This window comes from Aotus nancymaae, unplaced genomic scaffold (assembly GCF_030222135.1).
Source record: "Aotus nancymaae isolate 86718 unplaced genomic scaffold, 86718_ANA_hifiasm-v0.15.2.pri h1tg000019l, whole genome shotgun sequence".
Taxonomy (NCBI): domain Eukaryota; kingdom Metazoa; phylum Chordata; class Mammalia; order Primates; family Aotidae; genus Aotus; species Aotus nancymaae.
In genome coordinates this window covers 49,044,326-49,062,007 of record NW_026988431.1, presented here as the reverse complement: position 1 = coordinate 49,062,007, position 17,682 = coordinate 49,044,326, and the positions used below count along the sequence as shown (strand labels likewise).

Here is a 17,682-nt window from a genome sequence, read left to right as displayed (position 1 = left end):
GGAAGCAGAGGGTAAGAGGAGGGAGGAAGGAAGCTTGTCTTCAAATCCTCCTGCTAGGACATCATGTTTGCACTGTGACAGAACCCACAGAGAGGAGTTCAGGTAAAAGATTGTTTCTACTTATCTTTGGAGTTTTCATGTAAGATCAATGAAAACTCTCAGTTATGCCTTCAAATTCTCTGCCCTGACATCTCTGAGAAAAGCTGGTAGCTGAGTGAGGTTTTCCTCTGGTTTTCCTTCCCCTTTTTTTCAATTCCATCCCTCCTGCTTCTATGGATAGTTCATAGCAATGCACCATGCTCTGATACTTGAGCTTTTCTGTTGATCTAGCCTAGAAGCTTCCTTCCTACTTTCTCTTTTTTTCTCTTGTTCTGTCACCCAGGCTGGAATGCAGTGGTGCAGTCCCCACTCACTGCAACCTCTATCTGCTGGGTTCAAGTAATTCTCCTGCCTCAGCCTCCCAAGTAGCTGGGACTACAGGCACATGTCAACATGGCTGGCTAATTTTTGTATTTTTAGTAGAGACAGGTTTTCACCATGCTGGCCAGGCTGGTCTTGAACTCCTGACCTCATGATCTGTCCGCCTTGGCCTCCCAAAGTGCTGGGATTACAGGTGTGAGCCACTGCGTCCAGCCCCTTTCTCTTGTTTTAGGTCAGGCCTCGACTATGTTCTGTTTCCTTCTTAGTCTGCCATCTAGTAGCTTAGATTAGTGTGGTTACCTCTCAGCAAGCACACTTCCGTTTTACAGAAGTCTCTGAGAACTGATGTCTCCAGTCTAGGGAGATCTTTGGACACTGGGGCAAGCTGACGGGAGAGACACTGAAAGCTGCTGGAAGTTTCAGTCCTTTTAATTTCATTCTGGCTCAAATATTTTTGTTCTAGGCACAATGCTAGGCACTAGAAACACAGTGGTTGATAAAAGATACCTTCATATTATATCATTTGAAGAGTTATTTATCCCAACATTTCCTGAGGCCAATCTGATCAAATTTAATGTGTGAGATAATGTGTGAGATAAAAAGAAAGAAAAACAAGCACTTTCTCAGTAGATCCTAATAGGAAAGGAAAAGAAAAAAAAAAGCTGAAAAAGCAAATGAGGAAAGGAAGGTGATATGTTCAGAATTGTACAATAGTCAATTTTAGGTGTTTATTTTCTGTCCCTCTATCCTTTTTAGATAGACACACACTTCTTTTTGGAAATGCTAAAGATGACTAAGTGATAGATTCCTAGGATTGATTTAAAAGGAGATTGGAAAGCCAGGTGCGGTGGCTCATGCCTGTTATCCCAGCACTTAGGGAGGCCAATGTGGGTGGATCATGAGGTCAAGAGACGGAGACCATCCTGGCCAACATGGTGAAACCCTATCTCTACTAAAAATACAAAAAAATTAGCTGGGCATGGTGGACACGCCTGTAGTCCCAGCTACTCAGGAGGCTGAGGCAGGAGAATCTCTTGAACCTAGGAGGCAGAGGTTGCAGCGACCTAAGATCATGCCACTGCACTCTTGCCTGGAGACAGAGCTAGACTCTGTCTCAAAAAAAAAGAGAGAGAGATGGGAGCAAGGGAGCACTTATGTTCCCACTCTAGCAGTCAATGAGCTAAGCACTTTCACATACGTGACTTTATGGATTTCTTACAATGCCATTGTGAAATAAGTTAAATTAGGCCCATTTTACAGATAGGGAAGCTGAGGCTTAACAAGATTAAGTAACATATTGTATCTAAGATACAGGAGAAAAGATGGGGCTAGAGCACTATCAGTAAGGAAAAGGAAAGTTCCAACTTGCTCTTTGTTTTTTCTCCTTCCCAACTTCTGAACGAATGCACCTCAATTAAGCAACACGTAGATATCCAGCACTTTCTAAGTGCAAAGGCGTTGAAGAAGCATAAAATATTATAAGTTTTAGTCCTCATCCTCAAGGTCACAATGCACAATTTTGACAACAAGATACACATACACAGAAATAACTAACTCTCCTATATGGAGAAAAGACTGGTGGTCTATGCTGTGGAGGCAAAAGGAGAGCCTGTGGGTTGGAGTTACCTAGGATGTGTAATATTCCAGGTAGAGGAAGTAATGATGAGTAGAGATTCAGTGATTCTGGTAGAGGGTGGAGGGTCAGCATGCAAAGAAGCAGGACTGAGCAGGTCACAGAGCACAGCAACAACAGGGGATCCTGGAAAAGTAGACACAGCAGGATGGTGAACATGGCTGGATCTGCAGTATCTCCAGGATGCTGTGTGCGTGTGCATGCGTGCGTGTGTGTGTGTGTCTTGGCACATGGTGGGTTGGAGGTTGGGGAGCTGGGAATAAATATGGAGAGCATGGAGAAAGCACTAGACAGGGACCCAAGGGAAAGAGGTTCAGTCCTAGCTTTGTTGCTAGCTGGAAGTACAACTTCAGGCTAGATACTCAACATCTCTGAACCTCAATTTTCTTCAGCTGTAAGACCAGAAATTGGAGTAGATTATCCCTGAGGCCGATCCCGTGTTAAGAATTCTAAGACTTTTCCTAATTTTCCCTTTCTTCTTTTATTGTCTTCTCCCCACCATCAGCTCAAGGCTACAGAAAATTTCATCCTTGATTAGCAAATAACACTTATTTTTCCATAAACAATTGCTTCATTCCATAAACCTGGACAAGCCCTGTCATTCTTTAAAAAAAGAAAAAAACGAAAAAGAAATCTGTTATCGTTATTGCAAAATTCTTAGAGCATGGCCCAAAGTGGCCAATGTGGTTTCTATTTAACCAATGTCACTTTTTCCCATTATGCATCTACTTGTCTCTACTGAGTTATTATTTGATGTGATAGTAATATTAGGGGCTCCACAGGAAAGATCCTCTAGGAACCTTACTGGTGTGTTTGCTATAAGGATATTGCAAGGATATTATTCATTACACAAAGAAGAACCTCAGAAGGAACTTCTCTCTCATCTCCAGATCAGGAGGAGGTGTGCCATTATGAAGCAACTGGCTTGTCTCTAATTCAAGGACCCTGTAACATTGTAAAAGGCTCCACTTCCCTCTTCACAATTTAATGCTGCTGGAAGGCACAGAGCCAAACCTAGGTCTGCTTCTTGCAACCCATTGGCTCATACACAGTGTGCTCCCTCACCCCCAGAGCTCTGTTCCCTTACTGCTCTTTTGGTCTTTCTGAGCTCCGTTTTTTCCATCTTCTTTATAATTTGTTTTTATCTTTCGGAATTATATGCATTTGAGTTCCTTAAATACCTCTGGAAACAAAAAGATTTAAAAATAAATAAATACAAGCAAGTAAATAATTAACCTGTGCAACTGAAGGCCTTGTTTTCTAAACCAGGGGTTAGCTAGCTGAACAAACCCAGCCTGCCACCTGTTTTCACATGGCCCACAAGCTGAGAATGACTTTTACATTTTTAATGCTTTGGAGGAAAAAGTAAGATTTGTGATATGAAAAAATTGACTAAAATTCAAATTTCCATGCCCATAAATAAAGTTTCACTGGAACATGGCTATGCTCACTCATTTGCATGTCATCAATAGCTACAGCTACATTCAACCGACATAGCAGAGGTCAGTAGATGTAACAGAGGTGGATACGACCCTGGAGACCAAAATATTTGCTATCTAGCCTTTTACGGGAAAAGTGTTGTCCCTGGATTAGAACTTTGTTTTACATCTGTTTAAGTTTCTCCTGCCAATGTTATTATTATAAAATTGCTTCAAAGCTAGGTATTTGCTACATCCAAACTCAGTCTAGATATTTTTGGTGTTTTTCTCATAAAACACCCCTCAGTGTACTTTAAACTTGACTCAGGCTCATTTTTACTGTCTGGCTTAGAGTCCAATGCTATATAATAAAGACAATTAATTTTCACCCTCTTAGAAGTAACTTGAAGACCCTCTTGGGTAATCATTTATAGTCACTGATAAAATGAATTTTAAAACTTCTATTTTTACTGAGATTTCTAAGCCAACTAAAGGATCTACATGGCAACCCGGCACTTTTTACACCACATTCAATGTCCTCCAGCTTCTTTTCAATTGATACATGTGTTTGCATATTTACTTATTTTTTTCCTCCTCCTGGTCAACCTTAGTTAGAAATAAAATGAAGTCTCCATGGAAACACAACATAATGCTTTCTCACAGATGATCGAGGGACCCAAGCAGCTGGTAATGGGCTAAAGTCTGCAATGGCATCTGACCAAATTAGGAAGAGAAAACAGCTTACCCGGCTCTTCCAGACCTCTGAGAATTCTAAAGCTCAGCATGGAAACTTACACAGATTGCGAACTACTGTGGATTGTTTTATTCTTTTTTTTTCCTTTTGAGAATATTCTCTTACCAATTTATATGTTTCACCTAAAGGGTTTCAATCCCTCCCCAACTTAGACTGATGGACAGACAGTACAGAATATCTGGGAAGGAAATCTACATTCCCAGGGAGCACCTACTGTATTAGGCATTTCTATGTCATGACTGGCCCAATGTCACATGGTTCAAACAGACACAGCTTGAATTTGAACTCTGGTCTTTTTAACTCCAAAGCTCATTTTCTTTCAACTTCACAAGAAAAAGGAAAATCGAAAAGACGGGGCTTAGCAGAGGTTGTTTTCTAACATAGCCATGGTGCCCTGCCCACCCTTTGTTTCCTGAGGAGAAAAAATCATAATACAGAAATAAGAATATGAAAGTCAGCTTCTCTTTTAAACTGAACTATGATTATAAGAAATGAAGGTCTAAAGCTAAGATGGGAAGGAACCAAGAGAACCCAGGTTCTCTTTCCTAAAACTCCTTTCCAAATGCTTGAAGGAGAGTGTCTTAAATAAGGGTAATAAGTGAGTGTCTTAAAGGGAGAATATACAGAGTACTAAGGACATTTGGGGAGTGGGTAACAGAGAAATGCATCGGGAAGATGTGTCAGAGCACAAGCTCATCACAATTTAGAACCTTGGCTATTTCTTAGGGCTAATGATCAACTACATTGTGCTTTTTCCCTTCAAACTCTGATTTAGGAGCAACATTCTCCTAAGTCCCATTTCTTACAGGGTGTGATCTGGTAGCATACACCCTTGTCCAAGGCAGTATCTGGCATCTCCACGGTAACAGAGCCTTGCTCACCAAAGCATTATGAAGAGTCTCCCAAACCCTACAGTCTCATGGGGAATATGGGATCCACATCAGTGTCTCAGAAGAGGCTGCGGGATGAATGCTTCCCTCAAGCAGGTGGGCTCCAGGCTCCCACCTTTAGCTGAGGCAGCTTTGCTTTCACCTGAAGAAAGTGTTCCTCTATTTCATAATCCTTTGAAAAACACTTTCCTAGAACATACCTCCACCTGAACATTGGCATACAGCACAGATCTGTAATTAATACTCAAACTAGACTTTTGAGAGAGAAAGGCATGCCCTCTGAAGGTTTATGTAACAATTTGTGGTAATACCACCCATCCTATGACAAAGACATGGAGACAGATTTTTTTTAAAGTGAAACAGTCTATCTTCCCCTTCACGTGATCTGTATTCACATCACCATAACTATCACCACTGAGCGTCAAGGAAACATGGAGATGGGAGAAGATGGGGGGACAGAGAAGCAGGCTCCTTCCTGTGACAGACAGATTCAGGAAGGAAAAAGCAGCATCTCCTCCTTATCCATCCCTCCTCATTCCATGAGCTACCATGAAAGGTGAGCTCCCCTTCTAAAGCAGGCTATGGTAGGCTGTCCTGTCCTCCTTATAAATTGAGAATAGTTCGTTTCTTTTCTGCACAAGCTTTTCGTTACATAAGGAGTCTGTGTAAAATACTTTGCTCTCCAATGAGAAGCCACATCATTGCAAATTACTTTATTAATATAATTAGCTGATAAATTAGAACAGCAGTTCTACACTGAAATAGACCCTCCGATTATGGAAAAATGAAATCCCTGGGGACATCTTGTACATGAAAAACAATCTTACAATGTGCAGAAGTTTTGATTTGAGCTAGGACAACTGTTCTTACAATTGCTAAATTGTTTTTACAGTTTTCAGTAACCTTGTCTTTCTGAATGGCTTTTACTCGGCTTCTGGGCTGTTTAAAACTCCAGGCGTAAGTAAAAGCAGCACTTATGCAGGTGCAATAATTGCTCTGAAAAAGCAAGATTCTTCCCATCGCAGAGCAACTTATAAAGATTACACATCCAACCCTATATCAGGAAAAAATTTCTCCTTTTTGTTAATCTTTCATGAAGTAAATAATGGTACTGGAAGTTCAGTGTACAACCAGTAGTTTATCGTGGGCTACATTTATTAAAAAGTGCTATCATTTCAAGAAGAACTTAAACTATTTTATTAGCCATTAGTACAGACGACATGATTCAAGTTTAGAAGAAAATAACAGTCTTGAATCCTAGGCAGCACTAAAAAAAAATCTACTCTTAACTTATAAATTCCCTTTCTCTTAAGAAGAATGGAGTCCTTGTTTTTCATTTCGACCTGCTACATCACCTCCCTACTTAGAGCCAAAGATAATTCTGGCAGCACATGCTTAGGAGCTTCCATAGGTGAACTTGACTATAATTTGTGTAACCCTCTGGGGAAAAGAGAAAGCCTAAAGCTCAAAAGAAGAAAGAACAGGAAGAAGAGGAGGAGGAGGAGGAGGAAGAAGAAAAGGAAAAGGAAGGAGAAGGAGGAGGAGGAAGGGGAAGGAGGAAGGGCGAGGGGGAATAAGGTGAAGGGGAGGAGGAGGAAGAAGAAGAGGAAGAGAAAGAGGAGGAGGAGGAGGGGGAGGAGGAGGAGGAAGAAATAATAATAAGGGAACCCAAGAAGAGGGCTCACTGCATTTTTCTTTTTCTTACAGGTTTTATCTTGCTATTTCAGTCCTTATTTCTTTAATAACAACCGTTGACATCAATGCAGTGCCCTGGTTGGAAGTCTTTGCAATCAGCAGTACCTGTATGCCATGCCCGTCTCTGCTCTGGTGGTTTCCTGCAACGAAATTCCATGAACACGTAAAAACTTTTCCAGATATTTCTGTTCAGCTGCTCCACTGGGCCTAACAGGTTCACAGGCTGCCCGAGGCTGAGTCTTGGTCACTGCTAGGTGCCATCTACATTTTAAAGCTGATTCACTGGATTTTGGCAGACCCAGTTTGGGGCTAGGGATGTCTGCGCAGGCAGGTTTATACAGATGCATGTTTCAAACACCCAAGGAAGCAAAGCTAATTGCACGGTGCTTAGCTTTAAGACGCACTGTATCCTGCTGTGTATACCTTGGGTTATCTGGCTTCAAGATGTTCCAAAAAAGGATTAGCTTGTTTTCTTTAGATCTCTCTTATCATTTTTGTCGGCGCACAGGCTCGTAAGTTCCTGACAGAGCTGTTGGTTATGTGTCCCGCCTAGGCCTGTGCACGAAGGAGCCTGTCAGTGGCCAATCACTTTTCCCATCCCTTAAAAGTACTCAGAGTCAAATGTAAGCAACTATGTATTAGCCCTGGGGAAAAAAATATGGAGATTTTTTTCCCATGTCTTTCTATTTAGGTAAAAGGAAATATTTTGGTGGGACCTGGGCCAAATGTGTTTTCATAAGGACCATAAGGCCTTAGGAATGATTCACAAGTATGTAACGAGACTTTTCTAAATTACTAAATATTTTGTAATCAAATAATTTTTAATACTAGTGGCATGATTGATTCGGGTGAAAGGTCCATTACACTTTTTCAGATGTTGCTGTCAAATGATAGAAAAATATCAGCAAGGTGTTTGTAAAAGGCAAAAAGTTCACACAAATATGGCTGTTTTTGACAAACGTGAAAAGCAATTTTGTGGAACAAGAATAGCCTTTCCGCCAAATGGTGCTGGAGCAACTGGATATCCATAAGCAAAGCAGAGCAAAACAACAACAAACAAAAATCAATGAGCCACTGACCTGAACCTCGTCTTTAAACAAAAACCAACTCAAAACCGCTAGGTAAAAACAGGAGAAAATCCTCAGAACCTAGAGCTAAGTGAAGAATTATCACACTTGACACCAAAAGCACAATCCATAAAAGGAAAACGTATAAATTAGATTTTATCAACATTAACAACTTTTGCTCTATGAAATACGACGTGAAGGGGATTTAAAAAAACAAATTACAGACTGGGAGAAAATATTTGCAAACCACATATCTGACAAAAGGCATATCTGGAACATCTAAAGAACTCTTCAAACCAAACCATAAAAGCATAGACAATCTAAGTAGCAAATGGGCAAAAGATATGAACAAACATTTCACTGAAGAGGATATACAGACGGCACATAAGCGCATCAAAAAATCATTAGGCATTAGGGAAATACAAATGAAATCCATAAGAAGAGATCACTACACACCTATCACAATAGCTAAAATACAAATGGTGATAACACTAAATACTATCGAAGATTCAGAGAGACTGGATCCCTCATAAATTGCTGGTGGGAATGTTAAATGGTTCAGCCACTCTAGAAAAGTGTCTTATAAGACTAAACATACCAAACTTACTATATGACACACCAATCACACTGTTGGGCATTTATCCCAGAAAAATGAAAACTTATGTTCACATAAACACTTGCATACAAAGCTTTATAGCATCTTTATTTGTAGCAGTCAAAATCTAGAAACAACCCAAATTTTCCACAGTGGCTGAATGATTAAACTGGCATATTCGTGCTATGAAATACCACTCAGCAAGTAAAAGGAATGAACTATTGGTCAAAACAACGAGTTGAATAAATCTCAAGAGACTTATGCTGACTGGGAAAAAATATCTAATACCAAAAAGTTGCATTTTGGAATCTGTATTATTCCATTTATATAATATTCTTGAAATGGCAAAATTGTAGCTAGAGAGGAATAAAAAATTAATAATTGCTGTAAGTTAGAAAAGACGAAAAGAACGAAGACAGCTATAGCTATCAAAGGGTAGAGGAGGGATTTTTGTAATGGAACTGTTGTGTCTTGATTATGGTATTGGTCACATCCATCAATACGTGTAACAAAACTGCATGGAACTAAATATAAATACACAAAAATTAGTGCCTATGATACTGGTGAAACCTGAATAAGGGCAGGGGCTTGTATCATCATCAGTTTCCTGATTGTGCTATTAAACTATGGCTAGGCAAGATCATCATTTGGGGAACTAGGCAAAGGATACGTGGTATCTCTCTATTGTTTCTTATACCTGCATGTGAATCAACAGTTATCTCAAAATAAAAAGTTTAAAAAAAAAGCAAAGAAACTGCTCATATGTGGGTCTCTCCACCACGATTCCAGCTGTGACTCTCCTCCAACCATGACTCCTGGACATAAACTGTTCATTCAGTCTAACGGTCTTCACACTCCCACCTCCCATCTTACATGTTTGCTGACATGAATCTCCACACACACGCACATGCTCCCTTAAAGCTCACCTCCTCTAGGAATTCTTCCCAGCCCCTGGCACACAATTATTCATTGAAATTCCACTTGCAATTCAAATCTAAAGCACTCACTTGACACTTCTAAACTGTTCCACAAACATTTGCACATCCCTTATGATTTCTGCCATATTTTTGTATGTCCTATTTATTTACTATTTGGAATTAAATTCCTTTCTCTACCTAAAACAATTTTTTTTAGAGTTACAGGCTGAATGTTTGCATTCCTCCCAAAATTCATATGTGGAAATCCTAACCCCCAGTGTGATAATATTAGGATACAGGGCCTTTGGGAGGTGAGCAAGTTGTGATCTTGGAGCCCTCAGAATGGGATGAGAGCCCTTATAAGAAGAGGCCAAAGGTAGCTCGCTCTCCTTGCACCATGTAAGGACACTGGAAGGAGCAGTGGGCTTTCAACAGGGAAGAGGGCCCTCACCAAAAACCTGACCCTGCTGGCACCCTGATCTCAGACTTCAGCCTCTAGAACTATGAGAAATAAATGTGTCTTGTTTAAGCCACTAAGTCTATGGTAACAGCCTGAACTAAGACATTTAGTAAGGAAACATTATATTACTACCATCATAAACAGAAAAACCTTATCATTTATAATAAAATAGAATGTAGTCTGTAAAAACTACAATAAAAATGAAGAATGTTATTATATTGCAGCTGGATACATAGTGTCCAAAGGCTTGAGATCAGAGTCTTAACTCCTTTTATCTTTTATTGACAAAGATTTAAAAGTATTAGAGAGGTTTTTAAGATATTTTAGCACAAATCTGAGACTTTCTCTTCCCTTCTTTTTAGATAATGAGAAAAAAAATGAAAGGAAATTGAAACAGGAATACACTATATTTACAAAGTGAATCAGTTATTTAATGCCCTGTGAGTGGTACTTGTACCTCCTTAGGGAAACAAAGACAAAATATGCTGTCCCCGAGTATGAGATCCCTCTCTTGCAAGTGTACCTCTTAACTCCTCATCCAGTTTATAAGGTCTTTTAGGTAAGGGACTGTATCTGACACAAGCTTGTAAACTCCAATTATAATGATCAGCATGATGCTTTGTGCACAGTCAACATTGCATAGAGATTAACAGTTTCCTTGCTTTAATTTTAAACTCCCAATAGCTAACTTTCCTCTCATAAATCTATTTCCATTTTCACCCCAGCAGTCAAAGCCCTGAGCATGAAAAAAGAAATAAGAGTTTGTAAAGGAAAGGCCAGAAAAGCTAGGAGGGAAAAAAAAGTCATGCAGTACAAAGGAGTTAAGGAGAAATTAGTATTCCCAAGGAAAGGTGCACCAGTGGCCTCACTTACCATAGCCACCAGTTAAATCTGACTGTGTGAGCCATGAAAGTGGTTCCTCCAGGGCTGAGAACACCTGGAGGTTGAGGCAGTGGTAGCAGTGGAGTGCCAGAGAAGAAACAGAGGTGAACCAGGAAAGCAGTTTCTAAAACATGGGGCATGAGCCCTCTCCTGTGTGTCCCTCTCTTTTTGTCCTCCAAATTTGGAACTGGGCCCAGGAAAGGAGAGAGAAATGAGAAAGCCAATATTTATCTGGAGCTGAAGTTTCTTTTCATAAAGTTCTAAAAACTGGTCAATGTCATAAAAGCTCCCAGTTTAAAGGTGGAGGATAGAAACTATATTTAATAAGGGAACTATTTATCCCTTTGGTTGTCAATACAAATTAAGATGAGATTTAAGCTCAGTGTGGTAAGACACTAAGAAATGCCTCTGAGCAGCTGAGAAGGACAGTTATGTCTTTCTTGCTGTCCTTCTGTGTCTCAGGAATGATAATTTTCATATCCTTTTTAGAATCTTTAAGTACTGTGCAATCACATGGTCAGCAGAGTGCAGGAAAAAGCAACAAAGCCATGTGATGAGACAGGTGCTGCCTGCCCCATCCTGCTGATGGGGCACGGGAAGCCTGGGAAACAGAAGCCACATATAGAAGCTCACATAGCTCTGGGTGGCAGGCAGACTTCATCCACACCTGTTCAGCATTCATAAACAACAGTGTGACCTTGGGCAGCTCTTGACCTTTCTGACCCCTAGTTTCTTTACTGACTCAGACTTAGGTAATCTCTAAGATTCTTCTAATCTACATCTGATGTTCTGTGTATCTTAAAAAGTAACTGCTCTAATCATTCTATAGAGGTGATGACCTTTCCTCCTGTGTAACTGGCAAGACTTGGAGTTCATGAATTATTCACTGGTTATGTAAGATACCAGGCCCATGAGATTTATGCTATCCTTGGAATACAGCAAACACCTTTATAGGCTAGTTTTAAATTTTTCTTGGCTAAGGAGGTGATTTGTTGAACACTGTATATCTTGGACATGTCGCAGTCATCCAAGAATCATCCAGGTCTAAAATTAAAACTGAGGCCAGAGCTGGTGAGGCTAGAGGGATGGGAATGCACTGCCACGGCTGGGTGGAGGCGTGTTCGGACCACCCAAGTCAATCTGGACAAGGGACACCAGACCACAGTCCAGAGCACATGCTTCTATTCCGATTATTTACAGGAACTTCGTCTTTCTGCTCTTGTTCATGTGTTTGCTCACTAGCGCTCTGCAGGTGATGCAGTGAGATATCTGCCTGTAACTCACTGGGAACCATTTAGAGGGACTGCTCCTCCTGTCACCGTCATCTTCTCTTCACCTTTGCCAGAGCTACCTTGGGGTCTAGCTATATGTGGGGAGACTACAGCTAAGTATGGTATGTGTGTGTTGTGTTAACAAAACACAATGCATAGACACTGCTTTTGCCCTCAAGGAGCCCTCAGTGGAGGAGAGGAGAGAAACCAGTAAAGATTACAAAGTGATGTGATATGAGCAAAAATAGAGGCAATCACTCAAGAGACACCCCAAACCCAGTCTGGGGAAAGAGCAGAGGATCAGAGAAGATACCCTGAGACAACATCAGCAGTAGAGGTAAAGGGTGGGAGGAATGGAGGGAATTCTTTCAGAAGTTTGCAATCCAGGGTGGGCACAGTGGCTCATGCCTGTAATCCCAGCACTTTGGGAGGCTGAGATGGGTGGATCATCTGAGGTCAGGAGTTCGAGACCAGTCTGGCCAACATGGTGAAACCTCATCACTACTAAAAATACAAAAAAAAAAAAAAATTAGCCAGGCATTGTAGCAGGTGCCTGCAATCCCAGCTACTTGGAAGCCTGAGGCAGGAGTATTGCTTGAACCCGGGGGGCAGAAGTTGTGTGAGATCACACAACTGCACTCAAGCCTGGGTGACAGAGCAAAACTCTGTCCCAAAAAAAAAAAAAGAAGAAGTTTGCAATCCATCAAGAAATCTAATGTTAAATGTCTCTATCGTTCATTGGTGCTTTTCTAGACAATCCCTCACATTTCCTTTTAGTCCGGATTTTCTGTGGGAATACAACACAAGTCCTGGTAGGACAGGGGAGGGGCTGCGTGTGGCAGTGCATGGGAGTACAGCACATGACTAACGTAGAGCCCCTGTTGAGCCTTAGCTCCTTCTCCCTGGCACCCAAAGGTAGCAACTTCAGTCTCACCTGATTTCTTTTCCTTATCCCTACTGCTTATCTATTGTATACACCTGCATTATAGCATAAAAATAACCCCTCCCCAGTATATGATGCATATGCATTATAACCTTGCTTTAGAAAAAATGAGTAGGAGTGAGAGGAGCAGAAAAAATAACTATTGGGTACTAGGCTTAGTACCTAGATAATGAAATAATCTGTACAGCAAACCCCTGTGACACGAGTTTACCTGTGTAACAAACCTTCACGTGTTCCCCAAACCAAAAATAAAAGTTAAGAAAAAGAAAAATGAGCATACTTATTGGTGACTAGGTCTACAGATCTCTACCTTGGCCCATAGCGGGTTTGCAGACAAGACTAGCTCTTGAGATTTAACTACTATTCTACATTTATCCCACAATGACCCATATCTTCAACTAGAAACCATCTTTGAGGAGAGCTCTGGCATATGTAGCAAAAACTCTCCTCACTTATTTTGGGCATGACTCTCTTGCTCTTTATTCAAAAGTTCCCAAAAGATGCCAAAATGTGACCTTTAGTCTAAAGCTAAAGGAAGGGAAATGGTCCATGGGGACCAGATGTGCAAAAGTGCATCATGTGGCCAGAAATACCTCAAAATGTGGCCTGTAGAAGCAACGATTGCTTTGGAGGAGAGGTAGGTGAGCAGTGGGGAAAGGATGGGAGATGAGGCCTCAGTCCCATTATTTAGGCTCTAGGCTCTCTTTTTAAGTAATGTTGAGCCACGGAAGATTTAAGATCATGACAGTATTGTGGTCTCATGCTGTTAGTCAACACTGAAGTAATGCTTCCAGGGTGCTAAGAACACCTTTTCCTTTATCTCAGTCTGCATTGCTTAGGAGAATTTCCACAGAAAGAGTAGAGTATGGTAGAAAGATCACAGGCTATGAAGTCAGGAAGACTTGGGTTCAGATCTGTAGGGGCAAGAAATACCTCCATCACTCCTTAAGCGCCTACTCAGAAAGCAGTTTTCCTAAAAACTGGGCACACTGTGACTCCCAGTTTCTTCCCCTGGGAAGTACAGCTCATCGTATTACCTAGTAGGGTTGTTGTGAAAATTAGAAGTAATATAGTATTTGATGTAACTAGTACAGAATAAATGGCTAAATAAATGGTTATCATAATAATACCTGCAGTGCCGTCAGCTTCCAAGGGTTACTGCGTACACTGCACAACTCCGAGGACTGCCATCCTAATTTAACCTACGGTTATCATAATAATACCTGCAGTGCTGTCAGCTTCCAAGGGTTACTGCGTACACTGCACAATTCCGAGGACTGCCATCCTAATTTAACCTACGGTTATCATAATAATACCTGCAGTGCTGTCAGCTTCCAAGGGTTACTGCGTACACTGCACAACTCCGAGGACTGCCATCCAAATTTAACCTATGGTTATCATAATAATACCTGCAGTGCTGTCAGCTTCCAAGGGTTACTGCGTACACTGCACAACTCCAAGAACTGCCATCCTAATTTAACCTATGGTTATCATAATAATACCTGCAGTGCTGTCAGCTTCCAAGGGTTACTGCGTACACTGCACAATTCCGAGGACTGCCATCCTAATTTAACCTACGGTTATCATAATAATACCTGCAGTGCTGTCAGCTTCCAAGGGTTACTGCGTACACTGCACAACTCCGAGGACTGCCATCCAAATTTAACCTATGGTTATCATAATAATACCTGCAGTGCTGTCAGCTTCCAAGGGTTACTGCGTACACTGCACAACTCCAAGAACTGCCATCCTAATTTAACCTATGGTTATCATAATAATACCTGCAGTGCTGTCAGCTTCCAAGGGTTACTGCATACACTGCACAACTCCGAGGACTGCCATCCTAATTTAACCTATGGTTATCATAATAATACCTGCAGTGCTGTCAGCTTCCAAGGGTTACTGCATACACTGCACAACTCCGAGGGCTGCCATCCTAATTTAACCTATGTGGATTGTGCCCATAGCATGCACAGTTTTATGTAGGAGACTTAGACTTCCAACAAGCAATAATTTTCAGGGGACTTCAATGCTATGGGCTGCATGACTACAAAATGGATAGAGAATGGCTTTAAATATGACTTTCTCCCTTTCTAAAGAGAAATGAGAGATTATCTGAATAATGTTTATTTGTTCTTCATCTAGCAAGAAATCCCTCTACCGCTCCTTAAACACCTACTCGGAAGGCAGTTTTGAAGGTTGCAAAGAATACCACACATCTTGTCGCTGGTGCCACATGGTCTGCCACGGGGCTCCTCTATCTTTTTCAACACATTATTTCTATGGGGTCTGGACCTTGTCCATGACAAGGCCTTGGATGCTGTGGTGCAGAATGGCACCATGAAAAGTAAATCTCAGCTACAAAAGCAAGGCCTAAAATTTTATATTTTCAGTTTTGTGATATCACGCACTAAGAGGTCTCACTGGGATCATTTCATCCAAACCAATCTCTCTCTTCAACTTCTAGGCACTTATGATTAATCTAAAAAATATGGGCTGGGTGCAGTGGCTTACGCCTGTAATCCCAGCACTTTGGAAGGCCAAGGTGGGTGGACTGCCTGAGGTCAGGAGTTTGAGACCAGTATAGCCAACTTGGTGAAACCTCATCTCTAGTAAAAATACAAAATAAATAGCCAGGCCTGGTGGCATGTGCCTGTAATCCCAGCTACTTGGGAGGCTGAGGCAGGGGAATTGCTTGAACCAGGGAGGTAGAGGTTGCAGTGAGCTGAGATTGCGCCACTGTACTCCAACCTGGGCAACAGAGTGAGACTCTGTCTCAAAAAAAAAAAGAAAAAGAAATCTATAGAGTTAGAAGAACTCTTAAAAATAAACTGATTTAATTATCTTGTTTTACAAATAAGGAAATAGACATCCAGATAAATTGGCACTATTAAGCAGTCATTATTGTAAGGACTGGAATAAAGTATAAGTTTCCAGGAGCACGGGCTTAATGGTCAGGTGGACAAGGACTTAAATCCTTGCCTGGCAGTCTAATACTTGTATGATTTGAAAGCTATCTGAGTTATTAGTTTTTCCTCTGGGGAAAAAAATGGGAAAAACAATAAGCTAAACCAGGCCGGGAGCAGTGGCTCAGGAGGATAGCTTGAAGTCAGGAGTTCGAGGCCAGCCTGGCCAACATGGTGAAACCTTGTCTCTACTAAAAATACAAAAATCAACTGGGCATGGTGGCAGGAGTCTGTAATCCCAGCTATTTGGGAGGCTGAGGCACGAGAATCGCTTCAACCCAGGAGGCGGAGATTGCAGTGAGCTGAGATTATGCAACTGCACTCCAGCCTGGGTGACAGAGTAAGACTCTGTAGCAAAAAGAGAGAGAGAGAGAGAAAGCCAAATCAGTTTATATATTTTGAATTCCCAAATATACCATCCTGCCCCTTGAAATGCTATTTCACTGTTTAATAATTGTAAATGTTTAATCACCAAAGTTCCAAGGCAAAACTGTTGAAAAACAATCCACTGAAAAGCTCTCAATGCCTCTGCTACAGAAGACAAATGAATAGTTTCACTTGGTTTACTCTATTTGTGCTAGAATGTTTTCTTTGGCTGAGAAATTTATAAAATTTAGAGTATAAGCATCCCATCGACATTTTGAAATATTGTGTGCTACATGGTTTGCTTTTATAAAATCTCTATGGTTTATTCCAAAATAAACATAAACTTGAAGCAATTTCAGTATTTGACATTTTCCCAAACAGATTCAAATGCTAGTTCAAATCGAGTAACAACTGAATTTTTAATGGTCACCTTTTTTAGAAACCTTGCCAGATAAAACACAACCAAGAATAAACAAATGAACAAATAAGATATCCCAAAGCCTGTATGTCAGACCTCCTGAGAGAGTACCTCAATTCATAAACCATCTACTCTCTCTTGGTCATAATTTGAGCAAGACTGATTTTCTTATTTCCCATCCCTCACTAAAGTAATGATAGCAAATTAGATTAAAAGAACTATTAGAGGCAGGCATCCTGACAGCAGAAAGAAAAGCTTACAGCAAGGTGAGGATACAGAAAAAAATAATAGAGGAAGAAAAAATTCAGAAGCCAAAATTTAAAAATAAAATAGCAAAATGAGGCCTCCAATTTTTAAGGCAGATAGTTTAGTATACCTTAATAGTCCCTGAGGATATTTTAACATAGCATAATAGCTGGCATTTATTAAGATAAATGAGAGTTGTCAAGTTGTTTCTTCAGGTTTAGAAAGTTAAAATAAAGCCTTGACACTTAAATTAGAAAGTTTCAGGTATTAGAAAAATCACTTGGGTGAAAATTTTTATTCTCTGTCAATGTCAGATGAATGAGGTTTAATTGGGAATATTTTTTGCATTTAGAAATGTTATCAGGCCCATCCTCATAAACTTTTTCCCATTAATAGCAATTTGGTGGGTTAGCCAAGTCTTAGCCTAACAAAAAAAAAAGTCAATCAATTTGACTTTTTGTCAAGCTGCCAATTACAGGTTTCTTTCCCTCAACCCTTGCTTACCTGCCTCTGCACTGGTTTGCATTCTCACAAACCCCCATGCATTCTCATAGAAGTCTAGTTGAAATGGCACATCTTATGTGTATTTTTCATGATGCTTCTCTTCCCTGTCTCCCTGCCTCTGGGCATAACTAATTACCCTTCGATCTGCATTTTATAGCATTTCCTTCACAGTTCTAACATTACACCAAAAAACTTTACCGTAGTGCAGTCTTCCCTGAAAACACTCCAGAATCATTC

At 40.7% G+C, this 17,682-nt stretch overlaps 1 protein-coding gene across 2 annotated transcripts in view; it reads right to left on the bottom strand.

The window, feature by feature from the left end:
• KCNAB1 (potassium voltage-gated channel subfamily A regulatory beta subunit 1) overlaps positions 1–7,322 on the bottom strand; it is a 370,457-nt gene extending 363,135 nt beyond the window's left edge. Inside the window, exon 1 of one of the 2 annotated variants that reach the window (XM_064378850.1) lies at positions 6,916–7,322. In XM_064378850.1, the coding sequence (XP_064234920.1) occupies positions 6,916–7,157 (242 nt within the window). In that variant the 5' untranslated portion in view covers positions 7,158–7,322. The remainder of the gene's footprint in view (positions 1–6,915) is intronic. The other variant, XM_012447348.3, reaches the window with a different exon arrangement.
• Between the last annotated feature and the right edge of the window lie 10,360 nt (positions 7,323–17,682).